This window comes from Urocitellus parryii, chromosome 6 (genome assembly GCF_045843805.1).
Source record: "Urocitellus parryii isolate mUroPar1 chromosome 6, mUroPar1.hap1, whole genome shotgun sequence".
In the NCBI taxonomy this organism is placed as follows: Eukaryota; Metazoa; Chordata; class Mammalia; order Rodentia; family Sciuridae; genus Urocitellus; species Urocitellus parryii.
Window position 1 is genome coordinate 111,598,937 of NC_135536.1, and position 19,544 is coordinate 111,618,480.

Consider the following 19,544-nt stretch of genomic DNA (forward strand, 5'->3'; position numbering starts at 1 on the left):
ACAGGGCGATTCGGTCTGACCAACGAGCAGGACCGGAGCTTTGGGTCCGGCGTAGCCGCTGGCTCCTCGGTCCCGCCCGCTCGGACGCGGGGGGCGGCGCGTCCGAGAGCTGCCCTCTTCCAACATGGCGCCGCGGGAGGCGGGTCCCGCTCTTCGGCTCCCGGGGTTCCGGCGCCGCGCGTTTTGGTTCCGGAGTAACAGTGCTCTCGCCGCCGCCTTACTCCGCCTCTCGTCGCCGCTGCCACCGCTGCCGCTGGACTCGCGGCCTCGGGTGGCGGGGACTGAGCTCTCACGCGCCGCGCCCTCTGGCTCCAGGTGGGGCAGAGGACTTGTCCCCTGACCCTCCCGCCTAGGGCCCACCTCGGCCTTCTCGTGGTCCCGTGGCCCTGGGGCTCCTCCTAATAGCCCTGGACTGAGTCCCCTCCGGTCGAGGATCCTCCCCTCGACCCTTAAGCCACCAAGGAGGGGTGGACACCTGCCGCTACATCTCCCCCAACCCGGGTCCTAGCTCTGCAGTCCCCTCACACCCTCACGGACCGCTGAGAGCGTCACGATTCTGTTTTGCCCTCGTTACAACTCCAGAACTGAGCCACCTCGGTCACTGCCTGCTCCCCAGGGCACCCGGGAGACACGCTCAAGCCCCACACAACCTGGGCCTGGCTCTGTGCCTGCGGGCTCCTTCCTGATTCCCTCTTTCACTACCTCCCACCCTCTGTCTTCTGCCCTTCACTTCCCTTGTCACCTCTTAGAGCCCATTCTAATCAGGGGCCAGTGGGTAAACCTTGCCCCAGGATGTGAGCCCCTTTAACCTGTAATGCTGTGGCTGGCCCTTGGCCCCTTCCGTGCCATGGAGAACCAGGTGTTGGTGATTCGCATCAAGATTCCAAATAGTGGCGCGGTGGACTGGACAGTGCACTCTGGGCCGCAGTTACTCTTCAGAGATGTGCTGGTGAGTGACAATCTTAGTGTCCAAATCCCGGTAAGGGGGGCCTCAGGGTCATGGGGATTCAGCACACTGACTGATGGTGGCATGAGCTAGTGGTGGTGGCCCCTGTTGGCCTCCAGTGGGGGTAGTTTTGTTTTGTTTTTGTTTCAACCACAACATTGATTAATTGCATTCACTGAAACCTGGCAAATGTGCAGAGCCCAGAAGAAAGATGAATCTGGCTAAACCCGTCCTCAGAAAGCTCACAGACTGGACTGGGACTTACACTGAGGGAACAGACTAGAATATAAAAAGTTGAATTTAGAAGAGTTTCTCCCCAAATGTTTGGGGAATGTCCCTGGCCAGATTCCAGCCATGTCTTTCTACTGACTTCTCTGAATTTGGTGACCTGACTGGAAAGGGAAATAAGAGCAACTTTAACTTAACCATGTTTGAGCAAACCTAAGGTGCCATTGATTGCAAGACAGTCTTACCACGAAGAAAGAAAAAAACACTGCCTGTTAAACTATGACATGCCATCCCTGTACAAATACAGCCCAATTTCAGAGATGAAAAAATGTACAAGGAAAACATGCATCTTATAATTGATAGTGTATTACCTTCAGGAAACTCAGAAGGTATTTTCAAATAAAATTGTGGAATGTATTGTATTGTGTGTAAACTTGTTGTTGGCCTATTCAGCCCCCAAGTCTTTTTTTTTTTGCAAGGAGTTATGAAAGAATACTGAGATGAAATGACTTTTCCAATGGTGTATAGCTTCTGAGTGGAAATCAGAACTCAAATTTCCTTACTTTTACCTATTTTTCCCCCATCTTTGTATCTTTCTTGCTTCAATTGACATAGACAGGATACCCTGGGCCCATTTTATGTAATGAATAACTGAGACATCAAAGGCAAAAACTGACATGTTAAGAAGTAGGCTGTAAAAGGTAGATGCCTAGTGGAACTTACCTGCAACATAAGCGAGGGCTGAGGGTCATGGATGTAGTTCAGCATAGAGTGCTTGCTTAGCATGTACAAGTCCCTGGGTTTGATTCCCAGCACTTGGGGGAAAAGGGTGTGTGGAGGATTGAGTGGCAGGGCCTTGGAAGGAGAAAGAATTGTGATGTGGCTTTTTTGATTGTCTTGGACAACTGAATAACATTTTGATTCCAGTGACTTCATTTTGAATTTTGGATGTCACTGACCAAGTAGGCTATGTAGATTTTCAGGTACCTAAGCCAGGAGCCTCCAATCTTGTACACCATATACCATCCTTCACTCTTGCATCTGCACTTCTCCACACACTCACATGCACATGGATTTCCTCTCGTGAAAAGCCCACATTCCTCATCATGGTCCTCTGGGTCCATCTTGATTGGTTCTGGTCTGGCTGGAACTAGCTTCCTCTTTCACCATACCTCCATGAGCATCCTGTGCCCCAGGTCTGTATAATCACTGTCAATTCTCCCAGGTGCTCAGGCTGCACTGTCCTTTTCTTCAGCTAGCCAACTCTCACCTGTCCTTCAAAGTCAAGTTTTGCTTTTCCTCCATGATGGGTTGGTTGGTTATGTGGCTGCAGTTTCACGTGCTACTCCAGCAAAGCACACATTTGGTCACAATTATTTGCCTGTTTCTTTAGAAGATTCACTGCTAGAGGAGATGGAGATCTTTGTTTCCCCCTATCTCTGCTGCTTCACAGGGCCATGAAATATTTGTTTAATGGTGGAGTTTAAAAGAGGATGGCTGCAATTATAATTCTGTGGACACAGTACTGGGTTTTGATTCAAGAAATTTGGGCTTAATTGCCATCTGTCCCACTAATAAGACAAGTTATTTACCTCTCTGAACATCAGTCTCCCTATTTGTAATAGATTTGTGAAAGGTGAGGCTGGGTTGTGGCTTAGTGGTAGAGCACTTGCCTAGCATGTGTGAGGCACTGAATTCGAGCCTCAGCACCACGTGAAAAATAACCAAAATAAAGGTATTGTGTCCATCTACAACTAAAAAGATTAAAAAGAAAAGATTTATGAAAGTTAAGTGAAATTTGTGTTTATGATGAGGAAGATGAGTTTTCTCTTACTTTTATTCATTTGGAACAACAAAATATTATTTTGTGTAGAATAGTACAGTGTTGAAGACCTCAAACTCTGAATCCAGGACGTCTGGGCATAAATTGGAAGTCCTACCATGTGAGCAGGTGGCCTTTTATTTCAGTTTCCTCTTCTGTTTTTTGTTTTTTTTTTTAAGGAAGAGAGTAAAAACAGTGCCTACCTCATAGAGTTGTAAGGACTGCTTGGGTTGATGCGTACAAAGCACTTAGAACAATTTAGTGTATAGTAAGTGCTCTCGAAGTGTTGTCACTACAACATAAGGGATAGGCTCTTGGTCTTCTGCTTCTTGAGCACTTCCAAATTGTTCCTGACCCAGGATTTGTGGCCTAAAGGAGACACTGCTCAAATGGCCCCATTGCTAGTGCTAAGAGTGCCATATGTCCGCCTTGCTCTTGTAAGTCTAGGTGGAGTACATTTGTCAAGAAGGCCCCATGTAGGTGCTGTGTGGTTTCCTAGGGAGTTCTGCCAGCATGCAAGCCGAGAGATCCCTGTGGTCTGCTCTCCCATTTCACTTCATCTTTTATCAAGAAAAGGCAAGAAACTCCCAACAGAATGTTATTATCTCTGGCTTGGAATCTTAAACCTCAAAGTTATATGAAAGCTAGAAGCATCTCTTCTAACCTACTTGCTTCCTACTCCCACCTTCTCAGTTTTCAAATGTGGAGGCGTGAACCCCAGAGGGGAAAATGCCTTGCTGAAACCATATATAGCTAGTGTTTGGCAGAACTTAACAGAAGCCATGCTGCATCACTGAGTTAGCATAATTGAACACCGCAGACCACATGTGAGTTGTTGAGGGCTCTTCACCAAACTTCTGGGAGACCCTGGGTAAGTCAGTGGGCCTCTCTGGACCTTGTCTTTTGTCTGATCATCTAGCACTAGCTACAGTGTGAAGGAGGTCTACTTGGTCCCTAAGGGCAGAGGCATTTGGGTATCTACTGTGTCTGATTTTCAGCTCTCTGGGTTTCTTTTCCCTGGGACTGAGTCCAGGAAACCTGTGCAGGATTTACATTGGTTTAGCACATGGTAGAAGAGAATGCCCAGTCTTCTCCCTCTGTTCTTTGTACCCTGTCTGTAAGTCCCAACTCCTGATTTTTCATCATCTGTAAAATTTGCCTAAATGAAGCCTGTGATTTTTTCCTTCCTCCCGAGTTAGCAAACACTATATGCTATTTATATCTTTAGTTTGGCTCTTACACTAGAAGTGCCTTACATTGTTAGACTTTATCTCTGATCAGATTCTAGTCTTCCTGAAGTCAAGGAACAAGTCATTATTCTAGAGCCTACTTACAAAGCTCCTGGTATGTAGGCGCTCAGTTATATTTTTGGTCTCTCAGATATTTATCCAATTTCTCGAAAGGAAGGAGAAGGATCAAGAAATGATCACTGTCAAGATGTGTAAATTTCATTTCATTTTGAAACAAGGTGAGGTAAAAAGTTATATTGTTTAAAGGTAGGAGAAAGTCACTTGGAAATAAGTCCTTTAAATATAACTGGAAAATATACATGGAATCATTAAATGTACCCTGCTTAAAAATGAGCAGGAGATATTTAATAATATTCAGACTTTTTACCCCTTTGTCATTATTTATATATTTAAAAAAACCCAAGATGGTCAGCATGAGATATTTAATAATATTCAGACTTTTTACCCCTTTGTCATTATTTATATATTTAAAAAAACCCAAGATGGTTTGCATGATTCTCTCAATCAAATTTGCTATTTTTCTCTCTTTTCTCCTGTCAGATGTAAAGCATGTGGGGGCGCCATATTTATATTGATGGGCAAAGCATGCCATTGCTGCCCAGCAGGGGTTTCAGCTGGTTATTAGAAATTTTCTGTTTGATGGGGTCTGCTACTCTTAAGAAGGAAGGAGTCTAAGTTAGATTGTTAATTCTGCAGAGACTTAGTTCACATCTCAAATTTGGTTGTCAGAGTGTTTGAGGCTCTTTGGAAGTAACCAGTGATAACCTCCCCATTTTTTCCATACTGGTTAAAAAAGGGTCTTTATTAAATACTGAGGAGGGGTGGAGCCAGTGAGCAAATTATCCTCCTCCTCCACTGATTGTTGGGTGCTGAATTTAAAGGTTTAACATGAGGTAAGCTTTGTAATGTTCTAGTGATCAGTGATTTACTCATTTAACAGACACTAATATGACACTTGCCATGTGTTAGACACTCTTCTAAGCCCTTTACAATTATTAACTTACTAGTTCTACAAGCCGGGTACAGTTATGATCTCTTTGTTCATATAGGGAAACCGAGGCATGGAGAGATTCATTCACCCAGCTGGGGAGAGGCGGAGCGGCATCCAGCCCTAGCAGCCTGGTTGTAGTTGGTGCCTTTGAGTTTTTCATTGAGATGCCTGGGTCCTTTATTCTGTACATAACTGTGCGTTTTCCTGCCAAAAAACTACTTTTTCCCTTTAAGTATGTAGAAAGAATTTTCTAACCCTAAAATCTTTTACAGATACTTCCTCAGAAAGTTGATGTTTCATTTGCTAAGACTAGAGTCAGAGAAAACATAATCTCTTTTGACTCTAATGAGCAAGGGCTGCCTAAGACAGTTCTCTTTGATCAATTTTATATGCATAGATTTATTTAAAAAAAAAACACTGTAGAGGCAAGACTATTATGCAAATTGCCACTGCAGCAAAAGCTTCTAAAGAATTGCCTTTAGAGGAAGTTGCAGCCGCTACTCTGCTAAGTGCCCTGCTTCGAAGGGCTGTGGGCTCCCTGCTGAGAAATACTGCAAGCGGCTGAGGCTTTGTCAGCTGGCTGCCTGGTGCCAATTCTGGCACAGCCTGGCAGGGACATTGTGGGAGGGCTCTCAGAGAGAAAGGAGGTTTGCAGGACATTCGGATGGGACTGAACATAATGCAGGATCACTTTCTCCAGAACTCGGGTGTTCTGTGCCTCTTCATTTAAACTGTCTCTAGAGTAATCTTTGAGTTTTTCAGCTTTTTGGATTAACATTGACATGAGATTCTCTATACTGTTTTGGCTTTTTCATAGGCTAGATTAAATTTTATTTTGGTGTCATTAAATATGTTTTCCATTGCTGAAGTGTAAGGGCTGATGAGAACTCTTTGTGTGAAATGTTGTTTTATAGGTTTAGATCATCATCATGGAAACCCATGTGCTTCACTCCTACCACTGTGAGTGCAAGGCTGCACTTGCCTGTTTCATTACAGGAACCACATTTGTTGAATGTCTACAATGTGACAGGTCCCAAGCTTATATTTACTATGTTATTTAGTTTTTACAGTATGTCCAAGAATATTACTAGATCCATCTTGGAGGATAATCAGATTGAAGCTCTGAGAGTTTAAGTGATTTTTTTTTCTAAGTCATGCATCTAACAAAGAGTTGAGATCCAAAACTAAGGTGGCCTGACTCCCAGACTCCTTTCTCTTTCCCCTGCAGTACATTCCATAGCCTCCCACAGAGGAAGCCATTTGTGTGTGTGTGTGTGTGTGTGTGTGTGTGTGTAGATACACAATAGTGTAGTTGCGTGCTCTGTTGAATTGAGAGTAAAAGATTGTTATTAATACAAATCTAGAAATTTCCTGAAGATTTTTCTCCTTGGAACAGAGATTTAAAGTCTGAGAATACCTTGATGGGCTAAGTGTGATTATGAGCTAATGTTTTTATAGTTTATGTCAACATTTCAAAAAGCTTTCCCAGGTTCTCATATTTCCTCTAGGATTTGCCACATGTTAGCAATAAAGAAGATGGCTAATTGTGTTTTCTTTATTCTTTCTTTGTTTAGGATGTGATAGGCCAGGTTTTGCCTGAAGCAACAACTACAGCATTTGAATGTAAGTGTGGCTTGAATACTTTCTTGACTATTTCTTTCTGCAGTAATATTTCATAGGGTTTATGGGTTGTATTACTTTAGAAACTGACAAAATCAGATTATTTATGATCATCATATGGTACATTTAAATATTTATAAATTAATACAAGTTTAATGATGATTCTGAACTGAGTAATATTTTCTTATTTAATCATATCTTGGATGTGCATATTTCTACAATATAGCTTTAATTACCAACATGACCTTTATCTGCTCTTGCTCCTTACTATAATAATATTGTGGGGCAAAATGAAAGGTGTAAACTACCTGTAGACCAATGATTATTGATTAAGAGATTTTAATCCTTTACTGCTTTAAAACATAGCAATGGAGTAGAGCTTTTATGTGAGCATTGCAATGGAATAATTCTGTTTTAGTGGGGCTTGGTGGGACTGGTAGGTGATGACAGGAATTCTTTGGGTCTTTTTTTAAATATATATTTTTTAGTTGTAGGTAGATTATTTATTATTATTATTATTATTTTTCGAAAGAGAGAGAGAGAGAATTTTAATATTTATTTTTTAGTTTTTGGCGGACACAACATCTTTGTTTGTATGTGGTGCTGAGGATCAAACCCAGTGCTCAAACATGCTGATAAGTGCTCTACCACTGAGCCACAACCCCAGCCTACTTTGGTTTTGAGTCCTTTCCCTCTCCACTGAATTGGCTTCCAGACAGGGCTGGGATGTGCTAAACAACTGGTTTTGAAATGAACCATGTCATTGCATTGGAGGCCACAGTGTGAGATTAGTCAATAGCATAGAGACCCAAGTCCTGGAAAGGATAAGTTAAGAGTTTGAACTGTGATTCCTATCAATATTTGAAGAAGCAGACCAATGTTGAGCATCAAAATCTTTTTTTTTTTCCTACATGATAGTGTACTTTTGGTTTCTGTTTTTAAAAAAAGATGGTTACTGACAGATAGTATGCGGGTACCTCCTCTTTGGAGGACAATCTGACAATATTTATCAATATGTGAAGTGTTTAAGACCTTTAACTCAGCAGATCCACTTTTGGAAACTACCCAACAGAAATAACTATACATGTGCCAAATGCACCTCAAACAAGGTGTTTATTGTGAACTTATTTTTATTAGCACAAAATTAGAGGTAAACTTAATATCTAGTATAATGGATTAATACATTGTGGTTTACCCATATTCTAAAGCTAAGCAGCAACTAAAAGAATGAGTTAGGACTTTATGCATGGGCATGGAGAGGAAGTCAGGGGTTGAATCAACAAATAGTTGATTCATAATATGATAATAAGATCCCAATTTATGAAAAATTCACCCCCCATGTGTATTTTGAGGGACAAGAACTGAAGAGTGCCTGCTGCAGTGCTTTCCTGTTGTCTCCCCTGGAAGGCAGAAGTAGGACCTGGGGCAGTGAATGGAAGAGCATACTTTTTACTTTATATATTTCCCTATTTTTTGAATAGTTTTCAATAATTATTACTGGTTTTCAAAAGCTGCTATGAATAGGATTGTGAAGCTACTGAAAGAAATCTAAATAGAGGCTGCAACACTGTATGTATTTCAGATGCAGTGTCAATAGTATAGTATAGTGCTTCACGGTCCTACTCACAGTAGGGCTGAGGCTGCAGCTCAGTGGCAGAGCACTTGCCTAGCCATGTGTGGGGCACAGGTTTTGATCCTTAGCATCACTAAAATAAATAAATAAACAAACAGATAAAGGCATTCTGTCCATCTACAACTACAAAAAAGAATTTTAAAAAACAGTAATAATTATTGAAAAATATTATACCAATTAATAAAATAAAATATTAATTAACCGCAATAGGCTATATTGTTGACACAGTATCTGAAATATATACAATGTTGCAGGCTCTTCAGGGCAGCCTAAGAGTCTGCATTTGCAATATGTACTGTTACCAGAAGCTGTGCTAAAAGCATTCCATGGTCAGCGTTTATTTTAACCTTTACAAAGTCCCTACTTTGAAGGACCATTATCAGCTCCATTTCAATTGAGGAGAGGAAATCTCCTTTAAGGACTTCTCCTTTGAGGAAAGGACACCTTCTGAGGAATTTTCTCAAATAAGTGGTAAAATGGAATTTCTAGAGTAGATTCCAGAGCATGTATTCCCAGCCATTGTGTTGGACTTGTTCTGAGAGTTATCATAATTTAAATCATGTAGTCTGTTTTTTCTAAGCCCTGCAAAAAGCAGCTTACTTTGTACTTTCTACTTCTTGCTTTCTGGGTCCCCAGATGTGTGCCTACTCCACTGGCTCCCAGAGTTAGGAGTTCATATTAATAATAATAATAATGATTGTTTTTCCTGTCATCTATTGATGGCTTTCTCTGTGCTAGCCAACTCATAGGTGCTTTACCTACTGGATTGTGCCTGTGACTTTAATAATCTGTATGATGGCTTTGTAAAGTAAGAAAGTTAAACCTATGGGGAAAGTGAAACTCAGAGACAGGTGAGTATCTCTGTTCTCTGAGTGGTGTAGCCCAGATTCAAACACTGCTCTTTGTAAAACTTGCACTCTTTATAACTAAGCATGTTGAAAACCTATGGAGTGTTAAGTATAGGAAAAAAACATTTAAACTTCTATGTTTAAGTTCTGTGACATGTGCTTTTCCTCTTCTCTCAGCAAGGGCAGCAGCTCTATACCCATCTACGACTGGACCAGTTTTATATGGAAAACAATGCAAACAGAAGCACACACATAGACAAAATAACAATAGGGCTTATTTTTTTTGTGCTTGGATTACTGTGTACTTTCCATTACAGACTTGAAGTCCTAACTGGCTTTTCTTATGACTGTTCTAGGGTGGCTTATTTTTTTCTGAACCAAAAATCTGAACCCGTAAATGGAACTTATATATAAGAAATAGCTAAGAGATAGTTTATAAATTAATTTACTGGAATTTGGGGGATATATCTGTGGCTTATGGGTATAATGAACAGCCCTCAAATGAATACAACTTTATCAAAGAAATGCTTAAGGCATTTAGTAAGTATTTAATACTATAAGCATATACCAACATTAATTGATTTCTTATACAGGAGAGGTAGCATTTTATTCAGTGATATGAATTAAGCAGTAAGAGAAAGGGCAGATGTCAGATCTACCTGTTTTACATAAATGTAGAAAAAAAAGAAAATAGAAAACAGGGTAAAGATTAGGTGATGCTACAGAATTCTCTCACAGATTCTCCATCTTGTCAGTAAAACCTATGATGATTCTAGATGGGGCACTCCCCCTCCCCCACTACACCTTTACTAGGACAAGCTACCCCCTGGTCAGCTGTGTGTTTTCCTCCTTCACTAAATTTTTGAGTTACTTTGTGATAGATACTACACTTTATTTTGCTGTTGCTCTCTTCTTAGTACTGAGCATTAGAGCCTTAGAAGATTGTACTTGTTGAACAAAATGGAAAGGTACATGTGTCTGTATTAAAATGGGAATTATAAAATACACATGATCTAAAGCTAAACAAGTAATTTCCTTTTTTCGTATTATTTATGCTATTGTCTGGGCATGACATATAATTTGTTGGTGGTGAATAATTCAGGCCCCAAATTCAAAACCCAGGGGTACAGAGGGGCAGAAGGTTTGTGGGGGTGACAACCTTTCTGATTTCTTGTCCAAGGGGAGTTAGGGCTGGTTGAGAGGAGAGAGGCCAGTCTGAGCTAAACTTGCCTTTTGGACTAGTGGTCCTAAACCTCTATTTTTTTTTACCCTTTTCATGTCCTTTCTCTCTCACAACTACACTACAAATGAAAGTACTTTTTTTTTCTTTTGGATATCTGTTATGATATTTGTTGATGAGATTTAAAAAAAAATTTTATTTATTTATTTTTATGTGGTGCTGAGGCTCAAACTCAGTCCCTCAGCATGCTAGGCAAACACTTTACCACTGAGCCACAACCCCATCCCCAAAAGTACTTTTTAATAGTTACAGTTTGATTTGTTTTAAAGTGAAGAAGGTATAGATAGTCTTTTTTAAAAAGTCTAAGCAACACAGAAAAAAGGGAAAAGAAGTCTCCATTTCCTCAAGTCCTCGGATTTTATTGTTTTTCATAGTTAGCAATTTCTTCTGTATCTTTACAGAAATTTTCTCTGTACTATGTTCTACTTTCCCCTGACCCTACTAAATGGTATATATTATACCTCTTTCCAGTATCTACTTCATTCTCTTGGATAACTATATTAAACTTAATTTTATGGCTATGGCTTAACGTAATTAATCTATTTATTGACATTTAATTGTCACCAGTTCTCAATTTTAGAAAAAAAATGCTGAACTCAACATAGATGTCTTATATCTTTCCTGGTTATGGAAATATGTTTTGTAGGATAAATTCCTAGACTTTGGAACTATGGAGACAGAGAGTACCCATATTTTAAATTCAATACCTAGTACCATGTTTGTTTTTCAAAAGTAGGACCAATTACACTTCCACCAATAATGCGTAAGAAAACCCATTTCTCTTTACTATTACCAACTCTGGGTATTAGCAAAAATTTTAGTTAATGTCAATTTGATAGGTGAAAAAATATTATAATACTGTTTATATTTAATTATGAATGAGCTTTATCATGTTTTTATTTGTATTTAATGTTTGTAAACTTTTTTGGTCACCTTTGCCCATTTTTCTATTGTTATTTGTTTTTTAAAATTGATTTAAGAGTTTTCTTGTAAAGAAAATCAGCTCTTTGTGTTAACATGTTACAGATATTATTATTCAGTTTATTTCCATTTTTGTTTTTCTATAAAGAAGTTAAAGTTCTTACATGGTTGAATTTATCACATTTTCCTTTGTGACTTCTGACTTCATGCTTAGAAAGTCTTCCATGTTCTAGGATATTGAAAAAACATTCATCTGTGTTCTTTTTTCTTAATGAAGTTAACACACAGACACATATTAGTTATGTATATCAATATGTCCGTTTGTATGTATCATAGTTTTTAAAACATGCATTTTTTTTATTGCAAAGATGAGGGTTGTTTTGCTTTTTATTTTAAACTCATACCATCTTCAGTTTATTTCTGTGAAAGAAGTCAGGTAGGGATCCAGCTTTATTTTTCTGACAGATAGACAGTTGATCTTATGCCAGTTATTGAATAATTTGTCTTTTCCCAGATGTGAAAACATTTCTGAGATGAGGCCAGGTTCTATAACCATAAAAAATCCTGTATGTTTGCATGTGTGGGCCCTACATATGCTGTAGGAGCCTGACATTCATATGTGCCCAGAGACCCCTGCTGGTTTTCACAGTTTCATTAGCAGATTAATGAGTGCACCTACACATGAGGTGATAAAAATCTACCGTGCCCACTAATGCGTTTCCTGTGAGTGTCTGTTACACGTGTTCCTCTCCCTGGATTTTTCTCTAGACAAGTAATTACTTTGAAATGACTGTTGGACTGGTGTTGCTGGACAGTAAGATCTCAGTGGTGACTTAAAGGATGCATTTTGAATTTATATAGACAAATGCTGGCTCACACACATAGATGCCATGTGGTTCCACTTTTCCATGGCACTCTGACTTCGCAGATTCAGGACTAGATCCATTATAAGTATTTTTGCACTTGACAAACTGTGCATCTGAATTTGATTTAGATATTTTTATGTCTACCTTTAACCTGACTGTTTTATACTCATTTCTCTCTTTTTAAAATTTTTTTTAGTTGCCAATGGACCCTTATTTTATTTATTTATATGTGGTGCTGAGGATCAAACCCAGTGCCTCACACATGCTAGGCAGGCACTCTACCACTGAGCCACAACCCCAGTCCCTATACTCATTTCTCACTGGACTTAATTCTTTCATTTGCTTTATGAATTTTTGGACGATTATTTTGTATTTTGGGTGGGAATCTTTATTTTTTTCCATGTATATTGGTGTATTGTAGTTGTCCATAATAGTGGGACTTGTTGTTACGTATTTATACGTGCACACAATATAGCAATATAATTTGGCCAATATCATTCCCCAGGATTTCCTCTTTCCCTTCCCTCCTCCTTTCTCCTGGTTCCTTTTCTCTATTCTACTGATCTTCCTCCCATTTTCATGGGATTCCACCCCCTACCTTTCTTTTGCTTTTTCTTCTGTAGCTTCCACATATGAGAGAAAACATATAAAAAACATATTCTTGACTTTCTGAGTCTGGCTTATTTCACTTAGCATAATGTTCTCAAGTTCCATCCATTTTCCTGCAAATGATATAATTTTATTCTTTATGGATGAATAAAACTCCATTATGTATATATACTACATTTTCCTTATCCATTCTTCCACTGATGGACACCTAGGCTGGTTCCATAGTTTTGCTATTGTGAATTCTGCTGCTGTTAACATGGGTAGGTGTGTATTGTTATAGTATGATGACTTTAGTACTTTAGGATAAGTACTGAGGAGAGGTATCGCTGGGTCATATGGTGATTCCATTTCTAGTCATTTGAAGAACATCTTTACTGATTTCCATAGTGGTTGTACTAATTTACAATCTTGACTGGGAATCCTTAAACCAACACATCATATATTATTTTAAATTAAACATAGCATGACCTTTTAAAAGAAAATTGTAGTTGTATAAGTTGTAAATCCTCTAAGTATAGAGAACAACTCTAATTGGTTACTAGAGTGACACCTGTAGGAGATACCTCATGTCTTAATAGCAAAGATAGTCTCACTAAGAATAATTGGGTAGGTTCTGCTTTCTGCTTCAGAGAACAGTCTGAGTCATAAGATATGTGGAAATGTAGACTTCCATTTCTTAAACTATTACAACAGTATGTATATGCAGAAGATAAGCTGTTGCTTATAAGCAAACTAGATAGTTTGGGGAAAATTTTCAATTCATAATAAACCTACATTGAGTCTCAAAGGTATTTCACATGTAAGAGTTAATTATGCATAGTACAGTTTGAGGCAGTTTGAGGAGAGCTTTAATTTATTGAAATTTTGGCTTGAAATATCCTTGATGTAAAAAGTCCAAATTCCTGTTAGTTTCATGGGAATCATTGTTGCTTATTAATAATCTTACTAATTTGTATGTGAATTAAAAAGTTTAAATTCTTTACCCAAGCACTGATTGGTCATTTCTTCATGTCAGGGGACAGTGTTTCTCATTTTTTAATCTCTAGAAACTCTACCATAGTACGTGGCACAAAGGTGACTCAATGTGTGGTTCTGGAATGCCAGGATGGTTGAAGAACTGAATCAGTAAGGACAAACCTGGTGTGGCCCACCCATCAGCAATCCTCATTACTCTCTCTTCAAAGTGGCTGCAGCATGTAATGACTTTGTGAAACCTAAGCTTGACCAGGTGCAGTGGCACCCGCCTATAGTCCCAACTACTTGAGAGGCTAAGGTAGGGGGACTACTTGAGTCTAGGAGTTTGGGGCCAGACTGGGCAACACAGGGAGACCTAGTTTTTTAAAAACAAAACACTAAAAATAAACTTCCAGTTTGTTTAGGCCACCACCATCTCTCACCTGAACAGGGAGACAGAAGGCAATGATTTGCCTCCACACAGCCTCTTTTTCACACAGCAGCCAGATTGCTTTTTTTCTTTTTGATCATGGGGATTGAACACACTGAGCTCTATCTCCAGTCCTTTCTTTAAATTTTTTATTTTGTATATGGTCTCACTAAATTGCTGAGGGGCTTTTAGGTGATCCAAGCTGGCCTCCAACTTGTGATCCCTCTGCCTCATTCAAGCTCCCAAATTGCTGAGAGCTCAGAGAGATCCTCCTCAGCAGGATCATGCACTCAAAATCCTTCAGTGACTTCCATTTCAATTGAGAGTAAAAGCCAAGTCCTCAGAATGCCCCACAAGTCCCTACATTTTTGCATCTGCCTCAGCCTTGTCCCACCATTACTTCTCTGAAATGCTCTTTCTCTCTCCACCTCTCCTTCTGGTTCAGCCACCCTGACATCCTCTCTGCCCCTAGAACATGCCAGGCAGGGCCTCTGCATCAGCTGCTCCCTCTGCCTGGAAGGCACTTTCCCAGTTATCTGCATGGTATGTTCCCTTATTTCTGTCACTAGATGTGAGTTCCATGGGGCAATGTTTTTTCTTTTTTCACTTTTATCTCAGTGCCCAGTACAATGTCTACCTCATAGTGGGCACTTTTTGTTTTCTGGAAGGAGAAAGGAAGTAAAAAAACAGGGAAGTAACCAGAAGGAGGGAGACCTGGAGCTAAGTGAAATCTCTTGGCCATGAAAGTGTGTCCATAGATTAACTGTGGCCTTGAAGTCCTGCCCAGATGTTTAGACTCTTGCCCTGAGAAGGGATCAAAATAGACATCCTTTCTGGTAATTTCTATTAGATGTCTTTCTCACTTCTACAGTTATGTTTTTTCATTTCTTTCCTCTTGCCTGGGAAAAATGCCTTTGCTATAGTTCTAATTGACTTCCACCTGGCACAGAAGGAGTGTGACAAATGACATATAATATATTGCCTTAACTTTCTATTACTCTTTGTAGAAGCTCAATTGCTTCTCCCGAGAAAGCCCTCTCGAGCCCCCTTCACTGCAGTGGGTGCTGTGTGGCTGAGAGCTCCCTGGCGTCTGCTGTTTACTTGGTAGGCCATTCTGACCACCCCCTACCTGAGGCTGCCGCTCCTCTATTGGGCCTTTATGTTCCTCTTCTAGGTTTCCCTTTTGGATTGTATGTTGCTTCAAATAAAATTGCTAACAACATATGGCCTGTTATGATTCTCTTTTCCCAAACTCTGCCATTTTGTATATTTGTGACACACTACAGATTTTGTGAAGATTGCTTCATAATATTTGTTTACCATCTGCTGCACTCTATTTGGTATCTTGCTAGGATTTTTTCCTCCATTTTAAGTGACATTAACAAAATCCAGCCAGTACATAGACTTTCTGGTTCTACTTTTGCTTCCCTAATGTGCTGGAAAATCATATTACTATGCTCCAGGCAACTAGAGAAGCCTGGAATTCTCATTGTGAACCAGTGTGTCAGATCTGTCCTCCCCCCATTCCCCCCCCCCCCTATTTCTTGGTTATATCCAGTAATGCTTTTTTGGTCAGATGGCAAAGAACCTTCATGTATAAGACAGAAAGAGTTCAAATTATTTTTCTGCTTCTTTCCACTTAGTACCACTACTTTTCTGGTGTTCTTCACCAACACATTTATGTCGACACTCTTTGTGCCATTTTACTAAGTTTTTATGATTTATAGTTTCAGCTAGTGTAATTTTTATAGCTAACCCAGTTTGATAGGCCAATAGCCAGAACATTTGCTGGATATGTTACATATGTCTAACTTTTTTATTTAGAAAAGTATTTTTGGTTACTGTCGCACTGCGTTGCTCGGAATGTATTTCTGCTTTCTTGCCCTGCACTCAGGTGTCTTTAGAGAAAAGTGCATTCTCACTTTGTAAGGTGAATGCTTTGCACTTGGGCTGCCAGGGGTCAGAGATAGTTTCGATTTTGCCTTTTGGCCCAAAACACCAGTCTTCTCAAGGGAGTGGTTATTTTTCTACCTTAGTCTCTTATTTGACAAGAACCAGGAGTCTCAGTCTTAATTAGGCAACTAAGCACAGGTTTTCAAAAGTGAAACAGGCAGCCCCTCCAAAAAAACCAAGACCCACATAAATTTGTGTCACCTGTTAACTCCTAAGAGCTGTCAAGCACTGGGTCACAGAAGCCCTATTTTATCCCCAGGCCTTATTGGAATGCTCCCTTCAGCCTGTATACAGTCTTCCCCTTGGAGTCAGACCCTTCAGGGCAGCACCAACTCTCTTCCGCTAGGTTGGCAGCAAAGCATTGTCTCATAGCTCCTTTCTGTGGAACTGCTCTGCAAGACATTATTCTCCTAGCCCACTTCCCTCAGGTGTTTTTAATTTTTCCCCACTGTAATAATCCCTCAGGGGATTTCGTAGAAGTCTAGAACTCCAGAATATTTTATCTTAAGTAGCCTTAGTTACTTGAGGCTGACTTTGGAACTTAAAAGAACTCTCTCCCTCTCATCTTGATTTAGAGAGATTGTGATTTAAATGATATTTTTGGAATTTGTGCCCTCTCTTTAAAAGCTGTAAAAAGGTTTTTTTGCCTGTTTACTAAACTCTATGCAACTCCCCATGCAAACAGTACCTTACTGAGGTCTTGTGTGTATTGAAGTTTGAATATAAGCAGTCCCTTTGTGACCATGATTGCTATAGCTAGTTCTTGTGCAGAAATGAGATGTATAAAAAAACTGCTTCCTTCAGGCTGGAACAAACAGTGTCTGACCTGGTTTTAAAGCAAAAGTGTAAAGTGCTGTCATGTGTGATAATGATGATATATAACATTATACTCTTTTACATTGTAACTGTTTTTTCCTTTTGTCTTCTCTATTTGAAAGAAAACTTTCAACTTAGCCTTGATAATGTTAGTCTCTAGAACCTGTACAGAAGCTCTTTTCTTCTGTTTCTATAGCTAGAATACCCTCTCTCAGTTTGCCCCTAGAGAGTCTGTACCGAAAATGAAAGAAAGAAAAAGTGCTGGGTTCCTGTGTTGCACTTTATGTGTGTAACGTCCCCCAGGAGAGTCGGTGGGAATTTGCCTTCTTCCTTACTGGAAGAGTCCAGTGTGTGCCTTTTACCCTGAGAACAGGTGGTCCCTGCTGGTGGAATACCAGTAGTGGCTCTTGATAACACCTATTTAGACAGAGTGACTGATAATACTGATTCTCATTTAGTTGGGGGAAATGTGCAGAATGAACCAGGATCCAGGATCCAGAAGCAAATACTTTGGAAAGAAGACCTGTGTGGGAGCTGTTGGCTTGGTCAATGAGTGGGGCTGGCTGAGTGCTGCTTTCCATCATGTTGTCACATGTTGGCTACTGAGGGGACAGGGAGTAGTAGCATTTTGCTTGGCAGTAGGTTAATTGAAAGAAAGCATAGACTCCTTCCCAAGGTGCCCATGGCCTGGTCACCAGGCAAGGGGACATCATCTGAACTGTGGCTGGACAGGAGGGTGGACTGCAGATGTGTGAGGGGGGAGGATGCTGGAGTTGAACTGAACCAGCCTGTTCTTCTTAAAAGTGTCCTCATTTCTTGGGGAGAGGTATCTGGTTTGCCTGGCTTGGGATTGGTGCATCTCTGCATCTGATCAAATCAGTAATTGCATGCTAAGGAGTGAACAGCAGTAACAAAATAATAATGCTTATTGTTTAGGTAGTGCCCCAGAGCTGAGGTGTCCTGCCCAGAGCCTGCCCCTTCGTACTTGTCACCTTGGGAGGCTAAGTATATTGCTTAAGTATGTTTTTGGTGTTTTTCTTTCAACTATACATTTAGAGTCTGCCACATAGACTGTCAGGTATCCTCACTATTGACAAATTTTTATTTCCAGACACAAGAAGTATCTAGCTAAATATTTAGAAATAGCCACAAGCCATTCTGGGTATAGCTGGCAGATGGTGTGGGTAGGTAATCAGACCACCAATTTGATTTTGGGTTAAAAATGAGGTTTGATATTCTCACATGGTTTATCTTTAGGTTCTTAAAACAGTTTTTGAAGAAATTTGTCAAAACTACTTTAAGACAGTTATTGAAGTAATAACATTTCTGATGAGGTGTCCTTGAAGATCTGATTCAAAGTACACATTCTGGTTATGAATTTTGTTGAGTCTTATTATCCTCTAGTCTTAGGACTGTTAAGCCTATTTCAAAATAATGTAACTCCCGATTACTGCTGCCTTTGATAGAGAGTACCCAACACAAATGCAACTGGAAAGAGAGCGCTGATAGGCAGGATGGGAGGTAGGGAGACCTGGGTTGGAGTTACTTTGCAAGTTAACCTTACACCAGGCCCCAGGCTCCTCTTTTGTAAAAAGGGAATGAATATAATGGTGATGTCCACATCAGAGGGTTGTGCCGAGGTTTTAAGGCAGTATTGCGTATGAAGTACAAATTATGGTGCCTCCCGTGTAACAGTGTTCAGTAAATGTTAGCTATTTTAATTATGCTGTTGGGATGTGGTAGATGACTTGAGCAACAGGAAGAAATAGAAAAGAATAGGATGCCATTTGGGAAATAAAGTACCGGTTTTAGAACAAGACTGGCCTTTCTTTTTTTTTTTTAATATTTATTTTTTAGTTTTCGGCGGACACAACATCTTTGTTTGTTTGTGGTGCTGAGGATTGAACCTGGGCCACACGCATGCCAGGCGAGCGCGCTACCGCTTGAGCCACATCCCCAGCCCCTTTCTTTGGTTTTAAAAATTCTCCCAAACAAACCTGTTGTGTCATACTCCAGTTATATTTACTGTAACCTGGACCTAGGTCATGAATGATATGAACAGTATTTTGATTTTCAAATGTCCCTAAATTTTAGTTCTTTTTTGAGATTCTAATTATGTTCTAAGCCAAACCAAACTAAAAGCTAATAATCCTAACATCTTAAAAAATTATGGTGTTAAGGGTTTGGGTATCACGTTATCAAAAACCAATTGTATTATTTTCCCATCCAGCATGGTTTTTATACATTAAAAGAATGCACATCTTAACGCTAGCATTATGTTTCTTTTTAAACAGATGAAGATGAAGATGGTGATAGAATTACAGTGAGAAGTGATGAAGAAATGAAGGCAATGCTGTCATATGTAAGTGCATTACAAATGAGGACTGTTGTTAAAACTGTTAATGTGATCGAGCTTG

The 19,544-nt window shown here is 39.9% G+C and overlaps 1 protein-coding gene across 6 annotated transcripts in view; it reads left to right on the forward strand.

Moving 5' to 3' along the window:
- Nucleotides 1-202: 202 nt before the first annotated feature.
- Nucleotides 203-19,544, forward strand: part of Map2k5 (mitogen-activated protein kinase kinase 5) — a 235,694-nt gene continuing 216,352 nt past the window's right edge. For 5 of the 6 annotated variants that reach the window (XM_077799532.1, XM_026408803.2, XM_077799535.1 and 2 more), the window contains exons 1-3: nt 203-949; nt 6,812-6,860; nt 19,422-19,489. In XM_077799532.1, the coding sequence (XP_077655658.1) occupies nt 815-949; nt 6,812-6,860; nt 19,422-19,489 (252 nt within the window). In that variant the 5' untranslated portion in view covers nt 203-814. The remainder of the gene's footprint in view (nt 950-6,811; nt 6,861-19,421; nt 19,490-19,544) is intronic. The other variant, XM_026408801.2, reaches the window with a different exon arrangement.